The sequence below is a fragment of the Labeo rohita genome, chromosome 15, assembly GCF_022985175.1.
Source record: "Labeo rohita strain BAU-BD-2019 chromosome 15, IGBB_LRoh.1.0, whole genome shotgun sequence".
Taxonomy (NCBI): domain Eukaryota; kingdom Metazoa; phylum Chordata; class Actinopteri; order Cypriniformes; family Cyprinidae; genus Labeo; species Labeo rohita.
Window position 1 is genome coordinate 18,990,713 of NC_066883.1, and position 15,842 is coordinate 19,006,554.

Genomic DNA, 15,842 nt, shown 5'->3' on the forward strand with positions numbered 1-15,842 from the left:
GGTTGGGTTAAATGTTTTTACCAAACATGCTGTTTTTTATTATTTAAGTCAACTATTGTATAAAAATTATTATATTGCTGGCTTAAAATAGACTAGAACTTATCAAAAAACACTAGAGTTACTAGAGGCAACAGCAATAATCAAAAGATGTAACATTTATTATTAAGCAAGAACACATGGACAAAATACAAGACAAATTGAATTTATTTGGGTAAATACAGCATAGTTTATTATTAATACTACATTTAAACTTGTTTAACAAACATTTTAGACAGACCGCAGCCTTGCGTTTCACTTGTAGATCAAAGACGCCCATAAACAAACAGTACTGACTAGGGTTGCCAAAAGGTACCAGGTTCGGTACTTTCAGTACTGAAATTTTAAAAACTACCATTTCCCACTCACGTTTGAGCGCTGTTGAGACGATTTTTAAACATCACTGATTGTCCATAGTGTTCACATGCTCAACAGACATGACTAAAAAATCATCTCAACAGTGATCAGATGTGAGCGGGAAATGGGCGTTTTTAAGATTTCAGTACTGAAAGTACCGAACCCAGTACCTTTTGACTACTCTAGTACTGACATTAGAGAACATCAAATGAAATTAAATTCAGTATTAAAATGAATAAAATTCATTTGTTTTATGCAAGGCAAAAGGCATTTTCATCATCCAAAATGATCGCTGCTGACGCAGCTGACTGACATCTCGTCCTTATGTTGCGTTGTGTGAAATAATACAATTTACAACACAGTAAAGACTTTATAAATGAAATAAAATGTATACAAACCTTTAGTTCGCTGAAGAAGTGCACCAAATCGGCGGTGCTGAGAACCTCTCTCTCCTAAAGGACTCAAAAAGCCTGCGTCCTGACTGTAACTCAGCAGCTGGGTTATTTCGTCAGAGACAGGCTTAACTCAGCAGTTGGGCAGAAAAAAATAACCCAGTGTTAAAAATGACCCAGCAGCTTAAAACTACCCAGCACCTGGGTAAAAAATATTAAAATAAGCCAAAAAATGACCCAAGTTAGACCCAGCATATGGGTTAAAAAATAACCCTGCACCTTGGTAAAAATATTAAAAACAACTCAATAAATGACCCAATGGGCTGAATCCAGCGTTTGGGTTAAAAAAATAACCCAGCATTTTTTAGAATGTAGAATAGTAAATCTAGGTAATTTTCATTTTTGGGTGAACTAGCTCTTTAAATCTTGATTTAGATGAATGAGAATAGTGCAGCGTGTTGTCAAAGCTTTTGTATAATGTGTGTTAATTCCCAGGTTGCATGACTTCAAATGCCGTGATATGTAGGCAAAATTACCCTATGTACTGCTGTGTGCTCGAGCGTGCAGCGCAGCCGTAGTGTTCTTCAGAGATGTGACACTCAAGCTCTATTTTAAAACACCAATCCTTTGCTGCCACAAGTTTTCTCCTCACAGAAGAATCCTTTATAAAATATGCATTTGATGGAGCCGACTCCTCGTCTCCACAATTCGAGATATATATGCATTTCAGAGGCAGAGTCCTCCTCTGTAGAGCAGATATCAAAAGAAAAAGCCAGGAAAAACCTGGCCTCAAAGTGTGTTTGTGTGGCTGGTTAAAATTCAGATATTTAGTGCTACTTTCAGCAGTAAAATGAACAGTAAAGTGAGAATGTGACAAGCATTTTGAGGAAAGAAACAGCGCAGCAGCGTGTGTTGCCACTGGTGTAATAGCAGGTGCAGAGAAGGTGGCAAATCACTGCAATCATTGCTCAGTGGAGGACAACTAGTGAGATGTCTTATGATGGGAAGCCACCTGAGGTGCTGAGTCGCACACTTGTTTGTCTTGGCAGAGATCCGGGAGGCGTTCAGGGTCTTGGACCGGGATGGCAATGGGTTCATCTCCAAGCAGGAGCTTGGCATGGCCATGCGCTCACTAGGGTACATGCCCAGTGAAGTGGAGCTGGCAATCATCATGCAGAGACTGGACATGGATGGTGAGTTCCTCTACTTACCAACACACACAATTGCTTTCCCGTCATTGGTGGGAACTGGCATTGACTTCCATTGGGTTTATACTGCAATAAGGATATTTTCTATCCTCTAAACTTATACCTTAAGGACAGTATTTAGAATGATCTGGTCCCCATAATGTAAGAAAATCCTGACTCACACACACTCTCAGTTCAGTTCAAAGTGCCTTAAAAATGTAAAAATAAAAGTTTAAGTTTAAAATAACTGTTTTCTATTTGAATATATTTAAAATGTAATTAATTTTCAGCATTCATTACTCCAGTCTTCAGTGTCACATGATCCTTCAGAAATCATTCAAATATGCTGATTTGTTGCAATGTGCAAAAGAACAGCATTTATTTTTAAAAAGGAACATTTATAACATTATAAATGCCTTGACTGTCACTTTTGATTAATTTAATGCATCCTTGCTGAATAAATGTATTAATTTTTTTCATAAGAATCCCAGTGATCCCCAAACTTGGAATGGTGTTGTATACTAAAAAAATGTATAACAATGTATAACATTTATTATTATTTATATTATTCAGTAAGTTGGACAGGAGCATTCATTTGTATGTGACGCTCTGATTGTAATTCATATTCATAAAGATTCAGCTACTGCTTTGTAGATGAAAGACTGTCGATTGCAGACACTGCTGGATGTCACTGTGTTTATTTTATTGAGTTTTCATTCTCAAAGCAATTTGCTTCAGTTTCATCTTCTCTAAGCCAGCAGAACTAATCTACAGGCTTTTGGGCCTGACATATTTTTTGGTGAATCCGTAGAGAAGGCTCTCTTTTTTTGCATGAGGAGTTTAAGTGGAAATGAATTAATAAAACAGTAATATTTTCCTGCTTCATTAACATATGGTCATAAAACAGTAACTGGACATTACCTTTTGATTTCAGGCTGTTCGCTTTAGATTAGGAGCCCCTCATTAATTTTTTATGCCAGCTAAATTCTGTTTTAATAAAAATTTCATAACATTTTAATAGAGTGTTTTTTTTTTTTTTTTAATTTTCCTTTTTGTGAGTCAAGGCCTTTGCCTAGTCATCTGAGGGCATTTTATCAGGATCTTTTACTTTGAACCTAAAGCCATGAATCTATAATATTAAACAGCATGATACATCAGTGATAGATATACTGTTTAGGAGATTGGTTATGAATACAAAGATATCTATTTTTGTCATAAAGTGAACGGCTAAAGCTAAATATTTGAGGGTAAAAAAAAAAATCAAATTTTCCATAACATAGTTGAATTATTGGGCTTTTAGGTGTAATTTAGGTGTAAACATAATAAATACTGATAGTTATGATTGTAAAAAATGAAATTTCAGTTGATGGCAGCCATTGACTTTCATAGTATAGAAAAAATACTACTGAAGTAGTGTTCAAAGTATTCAAGTAGTGGAAAAAAAAATACTACGGAAGTCAATGGCTGCCATCAGCTGTTTACCAGCATTCTTTGAAATATCTTCTTTTGTGTTCAACAGCTGAGAGAAACTCATTTGGAATGACTTGAGTGATTCAATTATGACAGAGCTTTTATTTTTGGGTGAATTATCCCTTTAAGAACGGTTAGTCCTTTATTTTTGAAGGGAAGATGTCACAACATAACATGAGGGGACAGAAAATGCAAAAAGAAAAAAACGTTCTTAGACGTTTAGAGGGGAAAAAGCAAAAGCTAGATATATAAATTTCATTCAATTTTCAACTAAATTTAGGTATGTTTATTCCACATAATCTATATTGTGTAACATTTAAAAACAAAACTTATGTTTTATTTAACAATATATTGCTTTACTAAATAAGAAAAATGAGTGACTAAAAAAATTTAAATATAGCTGCAAGCACTGATCACGGGCCCAAGCCACCAGCACAACCGCCACCCCAGTGGCATTAGCATAACGGTGCACAGCGGGCACATGTAAATCAAATAATGTGACTCAGTGGTATTAGCAGCCAAAAAGAAGTAAGTGGGGAAATGAGAGTAGTTGCAAGCATTGTTTAATTATTATTATATGTATTAAATGTTACCTTCCATTTTACCTTCTTTACTGTTTAAACCAAAATGCTGCTTCTGAAGTTCAGATAGTGATATGGACTGTCAATTAAAAACAGTGGGATAAAAATCAAAATGAGTTCAATTGACCTTTATCACTGTCAGCACATCTGTACATTGAAGAGCCATAATACCTGGCCATAGTCACCTGCAGTGAGTCGAACTGCCAGACATCAGATGAATTTGGCCAGCAGATGTAATCCAATGTGCAGTAGTGCTTGATGATTCAAATTAATGTTCAGAGTTCAGCTGAAGTTTGTCACATTGAGTCATCTTCAGGAGGGCTACATTGTCTGAGGAAGCCAATAAGTAGTTTTGCAAGCACAGGTCGCACTCATTCAAGCGTTTTTTTTTTTAAAGCATGTTAATGTTTGTTAGACTGATTGCTCATAACAGCTGATGTGTTCATGTGTTTAGCTGTGATGTGTTATCATATATTTACTCTCTTAATGGTGAAGTGAGTATGTTTCAATGTTAAAATACTTCATTATATCCCAGCGTGACTCTGTCAAACCAATAACTGAGTCTTCCAGTTTAGCCAAACAGTGAAAGATCAGCAGGTGTTGGCATTCATTTTTTGTAAATAATTATTATTGATGCTTTCTAAAGCAATACTTGTGAACAGAAAACGGTGACCATACATCTTCTTTTCCCCAGACACATAATTCCTGAAAAGTAGTTTGACCAATAGCATGCTGGTATTGTACATTATCGACCATCCGTGTAATGAGAGACAAAGAATGGGCAAAGCAATGCAAATACACGTACATTTAATGTTTGAGGACTGCAGAGCATGTAAATAAGAAAAACAAAGCCAAAACCGAGATATTTTAGGCAATTTAGTTAACGATAGACAATGGATTCTATTTACACTAAGTGAAAACAGCAGTATTTTCTTAATGATATGCTATTTACATACGTGCAAATAGTGATATATTCTATTTACACTATGTAAAAATGGCAGTATTTTCTTTGCAATAATATTGAATGCTATTTATACTACTCAGTGCAAGTGGCAGATGTTTGCACCTCAGTATTGTAGTACATTATAAAAGAGTATGCAATAATAACATATTGAGTGTAAATGATAATTTTTATTAAAATTATGGCAGCGGGGATTTGCACTATGTGTAAATGGTGATAGAGGCTATTTACACTAAGTGCAAATAGCAATGCATTCTATTTACACTATGTGGAAGTAGCATATTTTCTTAGCGATACATGCTATTTACACTATAAGTGCAAATATATTCTATTTACACTGTTAAAATAGCAGGATTGTCTGCTATTTATACTACTTATTGCAAATAGTGACAATTATCTGCACCTCAGTATTGTAGTACATTAGAAAACAGTATGCAATAATAACTTACTGAGTCTAAATTCAAATTTTAATTCAAATTATTAAAGGAGAAGTTCACTTCCAGAACAAAAAATTACAGATAATGTACTCACCCCCTTGTCATCCAAGATATTCATGTCTTTCTTTCGTCAGTCGTAAAGAAATTACATTTTTTGAGGAAGGCATATCAGGATTTTTCTTCATATAGTTGACTTCAGTGGTGCTCCGAGTTTGAACTTCCAAAATGCAGTTTAAATGCGGCTTTAAACGATCTCAAATGCGGTTGTTAATGATCCCGCTAGGAAGAAGGGTCTTATCTAGCAAAATGATTGCTTATTTTCATTTTAAAAATACAATTTATATACTTTTTAATGTCAAACGCTTGTCTTGTCTTGTCCTGCCTGAACTTAGTTTTTTTCCGGTTCAGTACAGTTAGGGTATGTTGAAAAACTCCTCAACTTCAAAATCGTCCTACATCGCTGTTTTACTTTTTCTGCTGAGGGTGTTAGATCTTCTTTGCATGTTCAGTGGGTCGGTACTTCTGTAGCAATGTAGGATGATTTTAAAATGATTTTTGAAGTTGAGGGAGAAAATACGATGGGTTTTTCGACATACCCCAAGTTTATTTTAAACTTTTTTATTTTTTCATTCATTTTTTCGTTCATTCCTTTCCGATCTGATATGTGATGTGAAAAGGGAAAAGAACGAGTTTGGCAAAAGGGGGATTCGAACTTGGGTCAGTCGCGACAAAATGTCACTGCTACGTGCTTTCCCACCTACACCTTTAATGCCTCCAGTCATATAATGATGCCATCAATTTTAAATATAGCTTTTTGGATTTGTGAGCGGATTCTGATGTTAATTTGTTTTTCAGGTGATGGACAGGTGGACTTTGACGAGTTCATGACGATACTTGGACCGAAGCTCCTGTCCTCTGAAACACGGGAAGGTTTCCTTGGAAACACAATCGACAGCATATTCTGGCAGGTAAGATGCTGTGGAGGGTAATTTACTGGTGGCTGTGCAGGACTAAACTTCAAAGAGTCTTAAAATTGCTATATTATATAAGCCTTTTTATTGGTGTGATGCTTGTTTTTCTGAATAACAGGATTGGGAGGCTTGAGTGGATATTGTTACATTATTGACGTTTGTGTGTTGATTGTGTTTTGCTGGAATGGCATTCAGCTGATTTGGTCTGGGTGATGGCAGTGTTTGGCATGGTCGTGCTCTGGCTGAGTGCTGAGGATCTCTGTGGGTTTAGTGATCTCTCAGGATTGTGATGGAGTGCTGTGTGATGATATTGGAGAAGATGAAGCAGAGCCCATGCCAGCCCCACTTGGCTGAGACAGGTGCTCCTGACCTTGGCTGGCCCCGTTGGAGGGACTGTCCCGGATGAGTTTGACAACTCAGTGTTTACAGAGACCAGATCACTCACTCTTTGAACGATCAGGGAGATTTGTAATAGACATTACCAGAACCCTGACATCCTATAAGCGGCAATAAATGTTTGCATAAAGAATTTGTCAATAACTTGACAGGCACCTTTTGGTTTTATTATTCAAAAACATTAAATAACACCTCCTTAATAGCATCTGTTTTTCATTATGCACAGTGAAATTACTTGACATAATTTAAAAATTCAACAGATTTATGTAGCTAATCAGAAGTTTTAGGTCTGTAATTTTTTTTTTTTTTTTTTTTTTTGTAATATGTTTTTGAACCAATGATTGAATTTCTGTCTCTTATGCTTACTAAGGCTGCATTTATTTGATCAAAATTACATTAAAAAACAGTAATATTATGAAATGTTATTGCAATTTAAAATAACACTTTTCTATTTGAATATAATTTAAAAATGTAATTTATTCCTGTGATGCAAAGCTGAATTTTCAGCATCTTCTCCAGTCTGTCACATGATCCTTCAGAAACCATTCTAATATGTTAATTTGATGCTCAAGAAACTTCCGTATTATCATCAGTGTGAAAACAGTGGTTGGGTCACTGTTTTGGGTATTCTGAACCCCTCTTGGCCAAAAACACTGTTATATGAGCACATGCTGAATACTTAAATGACAATTATTTGGTTCTTCACAGGTTTCACAGCCTTTGAAATATACTTTGAGTTCATGTTTAAGTAAACACAAAATTAGTTTGAAAATGTGGTTAAATACTACTTAAAACATCATACAAGATGTTTTGCGTAAGTATTTGCGTACAGAAACTCTGAAATGCATTACAATATCATGTACACACACCTGCCCCAGTGTTACTGTAGTATTATTTACAGTATACTATTATAGTATTTATTAATATTTTGAATTAGCTTTTATTTTTATATATTCAGTTTTTAGTTTGTTTAAATAATTTTCATGTGCTTTTGTCATTGTATTCATTTTTTTCCTTTTATTTCAGTTTAAATTTTAATAGTTTTAGTACTTCAGCTTCAGTTTCAGTTAACCGTTCTATTTTTTGTTTTCTATATTTTTTGTTACGTTTTTCTAATATTTTATTCTGTATTCTGTTTATTCTAATTTTTCCTTTTATTAAGGAATGAAAATCATTTAAAAAAAAAAAAAAAAAAAAAAAAAAAAAACTCTAGCTGCTTTCATATATGGGTTGTTCCTGGCATTTGGTGCCGTTTTGTGTCCCCAGTAAAGATCATGATTGCCTTTTAAATTTTCTACCACATCAGTTTTAAAGTTGTCTTTGATGTCAATAACATAAAGCATATTTAATTAAAAAAAAAAAAAAATTAACATAATAAACATATGATATTAATAAACATTTTAAACTACCAAATATCATATTTTTTCCTATATTCCCAGGCCTGTGTCTGCCATTCTGATGATGAATGCAACACCTAATATGAGTGATTTTTTTTCTCCTAGGTTTTTTTTTTATATATGTACCTTGTTTGGTATATCAGTAATAGTTTTCTCTAGTGTATACATATTTTCCAAGTATTAAATTCATTAAACATAAAAAAACAAACAAATAAACAAACAAACAAACAAACAAACAAATAAATAAAAAAAATAATAATAATAATAAATTTTTTAGCTTGTTCCTCAAAATACTTTCCACCCTGTTTGTATTCAACTATTGGCTATTTTAGATTTTTTGTATGCCTCATACCAGCAGAAAATTCCTTGTATGTTATGCATACTTGGCCAATAAATAAATGCTGATTGTCTGTTTTTACTTATTTTATCTTTCCAATCTGATGCGATCAACTTCAACATGTCCACCCTGTTAAGGGGAATATGAAAAAGTAAACTGAAATACTGTAAAAGTAGCATTTTAAAAAACATTATTTATTTGACAGACCTTCTGTGTTAGCTTTTTTCCCCTCAGACTTGGGGAATGATAATGGTTGATTTTAGGTCAAAATGTCCACTCTGTTAGTGTCCACCCTGTTAAGTCAAAAAAACCTAACACTGTGGACACATTTAGCGTACATAGTTCCTCGGCTGTGATTGCATCGCTTGCAACCACATTTGGGATCGTTTGAAGCCGCATTTAAACTGCATTTTGACAGTTCAAAATCGGGCACCATATCAGTCCATTATACAGAGAAAAATGCTGAAATGTTTTCCTCAAAATATATAATTTCTTTATGATTTGGATGTCTCTTGGATGACAAGGGGGTGAGTACATTATGTGAATCTTTGTTTTGAAAGTGGACTTCTCTTTTAAATGTATATACGTACCTATGGTTGACCAAAATGATCATAATTACACAAGAATTGATTTTAAAAAATGTGTTTTGTTTTTTAAGAGCTTTGATATCCAACATTCTCCGAATCCCAGGAATTACCCATATACTGTACATGATTTTTTAATCGTGTAAACCCAAAAAATTGTTAGCATATGCTTAGTGTGATGACTCGTTCCGCTGCTAATTTAAGTGATATGTGTCCTTTTGTTGTTTTTAGACACGGAGCGTTTGATCTTGCGGTGTTATCTGTCTAAATTAATCTAGTCCCAAGAGTGGCTCATTCCCCCTGTGAGGGGAAAGGATCACTGAGACGCCCCCATCCATCATCTGCGTGTGAAGTAGGATGAATCAACCTTCCCATTATGAAGGACGTTTTTCCTGTTATATATCCAGTTCCAGCCAGCGCTGGTAGAGAGTCACTTCCTGTGTGCCTTCACTATTCCTGGTGTATGTCAGCAGAGGACGGGACAATTCCCTACAGCAGTGCTCTTCACATGATTTTGCTTTAGGACCAACATTTGACATTGGACAAGCAGTGACTAAAATAAATGAGAAGTGTGTTTTTCTACCTATATATTTATATGGATGCTTTAAATTGATATAAATGGACAGAATCCTGAAAAAAACCCAATAAATCAGCATATTAGAATAATTTCTGAAGGATCATGTGACTCTGAGGACTGGATGAATGGCTGTCTAAAATGTGGCATTGCTATCACATTTTATTCAAATATATTCAAATAGTAAACAGCTGTTTTAAATTGTGATGATATCAAATCAGTGCAGCTTTGGTGAACATTTTAAAAAATCTTACCATCTCACAAAAAGATTTGCATGATAATATGATTAGCTGCATGTTATTTGCATTTAGAAATGTTTTTCTCCATTGTTAGTGACCCATTATTTTTGGGTCATGACCCACCGTTTGAGATCCGCTGCTGTAGAAATGCTCTGTCTATACTGTTCTGAGAAGCCTGAGCTGTTCCTTTCCTGTGGCGTTCCTCTGAAACATGACAACAGAGGTTATCTTGAACCATTCTGTAGCTGCCAGAGCTTTAATTATATTTTATGAATCATTCCCCAGACTTTACAGAGGACTGTGCTCTAAAGTATTTATTTTCCTCTGTGTTGCTGCGTCAGGTTTATTCCATCAGTGCTACATCGCTTCAGCGTTCTCATGCACTCAGAGTGGCTCTCCAGTCAGAGCTGGGTCATACATTACTTACTGGTGTTTACTTACGGCTTCTGTACCTGCAGTACTTTGGTTTATTATGTGGATGTTTATGTTTGTAAGATGCACTTTCTGGTGATCACTCCATAAATAGGGTACAAAATGTTTATTGTTGAGGTGAGAAGACATATTTTATATTTTATTTAATAACTATTTCATATTTTAAATATTAATATACACAATTTAAATATTAGAAATTTAAAATGTAAAAAATTATGCTATTTAATATTATAGTATTATAGATTTTATATTATATTTTATAACTATTATTGAACTATAAATATCCACAATTTAAATATTAAAAAATATACTATTTTATAGTATTTTATTTTTTATTTTAAATATAAATATGAACAATTAAAAATTTTGAAATTTAAAATAAATGAATATTATACTATTTTATATTTAGTATTTAATATAATATAGTATTTATAATATTATTATATTATATTATATTATATTATATTATATTAATTATATTATTATAGTTATTATAAATGTAAATGTATAGATAGATAGATCTTATGCTTTATTTTATAACTATTTTATATTGTAAATATTAATATACACAATTTAAATATTAGAAATTTAAAATGTAAAAATATTATACTATTTTAAAGTATAGTATTATAGATTTTATATTTTATTTTATAACTATATTTCAAATACAAATATGCACAGTTTAAATATTAGAAATGTAAAATGTAAAAATATGATACTATTTTATATAATAGATATTATACATTTAAATATATAGATATATTTTATATTTTATAATTTTATATTTTTTAAATAACAATTTAAATATTAGAAATGTTAAATTATTATAATATTTTATATTATAGTACTATATATTTTATATTTTATTTGATAACTATTTTATATTTTAAATATAAATATGCACAGTTTAAAAATTGGAAATTAAAAATATACAAATATTACACTATTTTATATTATAGTATTATAGATATTATACATTTAAATATATAGCTAGATAGATTTTATATTTTAAATATAAATATACACAATTTAAATATTAGAAATTTAAAATGTAAGAATATTATACTATTTCATATAGTAGTATTATAGATTTTATATTTTAAATATAATTCTGCACAATTTAAATATCTGACATTTAAAATGTACAAGTATACTATTTTATATTATAGTAGTATAGATATACATTGAAATATATAGTTAGATTGTATATTTTATTTTAGAACTATTTTATATTTTAAATATACTATATATAATACTATACTATAAAATACTTAAGTATATGTATCTAGATTATATATATACTTATATATACCTAAGATTTGCTAATGTACTTATTTCATATTTTGCCATATGGTTTATACTTTTGAGGATATACTGATGATTGTCTAGATCAAACGTTTGATAACTTTGCCCTAATCAGAATCTTTCTGTTTACTGCTACAAAACACTGTATTGAAAAACAGCGATATTGTTTCAGTGACTACAGTACATTTCCTCAGCTAATGGCCATTTTCAGGCTACAGCTAAAAGCATCTAACAAAGCAAATCAGTGTAAATTTATAGAAACAAATGGGTATAAATAAAATGATTTAGAGAGTAATGAAGGCATTTGGAGAGTAAAAGAGTTAAACAGCTTTGTAGTACAGCACCCACATCATCCAAATGTCCAAAATCTCCATCCAAATGTTGCACTTTGCATTTGACAGGAATAGTTCATTCAAAAATGGAAATTTTGTCACCATTTACTCACCCTCAGTCACGTCCAAGCTTCTGTTTTCGATACAACCAAAGTGCACGGTGACTTACACTGGCAAGCTCCTTTAAACAAACAAACAAAAAAAGACTGTTAAAGTATATTAATAATTCATATATGTGTGTGCTATATTAAAGTCTTTAGAAGTCATACCATAATGTTGCATGAGGAGCAAAGTTAAATTAAATCCACCCTACCTCACGTTGGCAAGTGTATGAGTGAAGTTTAGAGTGAATGAATCATTCTTTGAGTCAGATCTGAATCTGATTGTAAACACTCCTAAAAATAAAGGTTTTATTTTCAGTAATGGCATAAAAGAACCATTTCTGGTTCCCCAAAGAACATTTCAGCAAACAGATCTTAAAAGAACCATGTTTTAATAATCTAGAACCTTTTTCCATGGCAAAGAACCCTGAGTGGAAAGTAGGGCTGGGCGATAAATCGATAACGATAATTACAGCGCGATATGAATTTCCTCGATAAGCGGTAACAAGAGTTCGACATATGTTCGATATAATGTTTATGCGGCAAAGGCGGAACAAATGAGTGCTAGTCTTTTATCTGCTCGGATCAACGTTCAAACGGTGGCGCGAAGCGAACTTACTAGAACAGATGCGTTTACTCGCTGATGAGACTCTCACTAAACAGCGCCATTGTGAAGTGCTTGAATTCAGTGAAGAACACAAAAGCCAGATGACAAACAGGAGAAACACTGTGCACAACCATACCGTCAGAAGGATTTTTAATCTACGAATCGCCATTATTTACCATAGATTTACTGTAGTAGCACTAACTACACAGTGGTCTTGTGTCAGAAATGTGGGTGTTTGTGTCGGATTTTATTATATTATTAATGTAGTCATGTATTAAAAGAATTGAACGAGGAGTATATATTTATATATAGGAATATAATTGCAGTATTTTTGTGATTAACCTATAGCGTTTAGGCATTTATACTAAATGTATTTAGACTACTGTTTTTCATACAAAGGAACCATATTACATTTTTACCATGGTATTGAGGTGCTATGTTGGTGGATTTAACTGTTATCATGATCTAAAGAGCAATGGTTATAAAAAAAACTCAAACAGAATAAATTTCACCATTTCTACAATGTTTACAGATACAGTATTACTGATTTTGATAGTAAATCTACATCTGCATCCTTACTCAAGCAACAACAAATGTGTTTTTCAAAAAAATATTATTAATATTATCAGATAACACAAACCTGTTTCTTGTTTTGAAGCAACTTTTACTTATTAAATCATGCAAAGCTAAGAAATTATTTTTTTCTATTAAGATATTTATTTTGTTAAGGAAAACTGACTATTTTTTTTTTGGCCATATCGCCCTAGTGGAAAGTAAAGGTTCCATGGATGTTAAAGGTTCTTCACTGAACCGTCAAAACCAACACTCTTAGAAAAAACGGTACAAAAGCTGTCACTTGGGTGGTACCTTTTCAAGTGGTGCACCTTTGTAACTGAAAAGTTCATACCGGTATCTTAAAGGTACATATTAGTAGGCTGCCTACAGTATACATATCAGCACCTAAAAGGAACAAAAGTGAACCTTTTGAAAAGGTATCGCCCCAGGGACAGCTTTTGTACCTTTTTTTCTGAGAGTGAATAAAGAACCTTTATTTATAAGAGTGAAGTTCAGCTCACTGACTCCATGTGATCCAGTTTGAGCTGCTAGCTGCTCACGGAAGGAGACAATTTTCAGTAAATAACAGTTTAAATTTCAGCCAGTTTCTCACACAAATCCGTCATATGACTGTAGAGGACGGACAAGTCGTACGGATGTACCACATGTCATTGACAACTTCTCATGTGACAAACACAACAGATATATTCACCTCAGAGAGGAAAGCACAATTGTCTTTTTTAATCGTCTATTTTTGTAGCTTCAGAACATTAGGGTTGAACCACTCTATTTTAACGATGTTCTTACTATATTTCTAGGCCTTGAACGTGTCAGTTACATTGCTGTCTATGCAGGGTCAGATGAACGATGATGAACAAAGGTTTTAAGGTTTGGAACGACATGAGGGTGAGTAATTAATGACAGAATTTTCATTTTGGCCATATTGAACTATCCCTTTAGAGCCAAAAGCCCTCTGTTTTAATGTTCTCTGTACCTCTCTTTGCAACGGCATAAGAAACCTTTGCTTTAAAAAACATGAATGCAGACTCTGCTGTGTGACACAGCATGAAGTCTCAGAAGCAAGGACATCTATTGATACAAGAGACTGAACCCAAAGCCTTTATTCCTCACAGATCTGAGAGGATGAAACTGATATTCACACAGGACTTACCCTTAAACTGGCACCCAGTCAAAGTCCAAAAAACATGAAATGTTCAATTCGAGCCCAGATTAGTGAATTAATGTCTGGCTTTTAATTATCAGCATGTGTCAGGTTTGTTAATCTGTCCCGGAGCGGGAGACCACACTGCGGCTCGCTAATGAGACAAGGATTTTGTCGAAGAGATGCCGAAGGATAAAGATGGATCATCGTGAGCACTCAATGAGAAATGATGAGAAAATTAGAGGCGTGAAAAAATCTGTTGCCAAAGCCCACTTCAAAACATAACTACACAATTACTCAGTGTGTCACATCTAATGTCCCTTCTGAAAGACTGAGGCGTTCGATTCCTGTTGGCGGCACACCAGCTGCAGTCTTCAAATGTGATCATATGTTGATTTTATTGTGCAGGCGAATGAGTTTCTAGCAAATGATCAGTCACTCCTAATCCAGTTTTGTTTAGGCTAAAGCTTATATTAGGGCTGTCAAAAATGCTGACTGTAAACCAAGGGTTGTCATGCTGAATAAAATATAAATAAATCAAGACTATATGTTGACATATAAAGCCACTTTTTGTTTATTCAGTGATTCTTCTTCTTTCACTCTGGAATTCTGTGGCAGCCCATAGAACCACTCATGGAAAAGTTTTAAAATTTGCCACACAGATAGAGCACAATCTTATTATTATCCATAGCAAATTTAGAGCCTCTATCTCAAACTCTCTAGCGCCACCAACAGGCCAAATTTGCACTCATATTTCCACTAATAACTTTTTGAACCTATGGTCTACAAGCAAAATTCTTTTTTCCTCTGATTTCTTGGCTCATGCCAAGTCAAATGCATACCAAAATCGGCATTTTTATGGTCAAGTTTTTTCTTGACTTTCTTGAATTCTGCAAAAATATACTTTTTCAAATTCTTCAGACAGTCGCACAATCAGACAATCGAAAAATTATGCACAAAAATATGACTACATCTTCGCAAATGCTTTAGCGGATTCTGCTCGAACTTGGTACTCGTTGTAACAAGCATGACCTGAGGAGTAGTTTCGGTACATCGCCACTTACTGGTCAAAAGATGTACAAAAATGGACATTTCTGCTTATGGGCTCTATCATACACCCGGCGCAATGCGGTGCCAGACGCGACGCATGTGTTTTTTGCTAGTTTCAGCCCGACACAGTTATCATTTTCATGTCCTGTGCCACGTTGTTTAAATAGCAAATGCATTTGCGCCCATTTGTGCGCTCATGGGCGTGCTGGAGTGAAAACGAGGTGTGTTCAGGCACATCGTTGGCGTGTTGATATTTCGAGGCAACTGAAATAGGCCGCGCCATTGACCAACTGAAAACTGCTCATATTTTTTTTGTTATTTAAAGAGCATGTTGGTAATATAGGCAGGTGCACAATGCATATACACTCTGCTTATTACA

The 15,842-nt window shown here is 33.6% G+C and overlaps 1 protein-coding gene across 2 annotated transcripts in view; it reads left to right on the top strand.

Moving 5' to 3' along the window:
- caln1 (calneuron 1) overlaps positions 1-15,842 on the top strand; it is a 72,339-nt gene that overhangs the window by 18,438 nt on the left and 38,059 nt on the right. For both annotated transcript variants that reach the window (XM_051129572.1, XM_051129571.1), the window contains exons 3-4: positions 1,835-1,978; positions 6,277-6,389. In XM_051129572.1, coding sequence (XP_050985529.1) covers positions 1,835-1,978; positions 6,277-6,389 — 257 coding nt within the window. The remainder of the gene's footprint in view (positions 1-1,834; positions 1,979-6,276; positions 6,390-15,842) is intronic.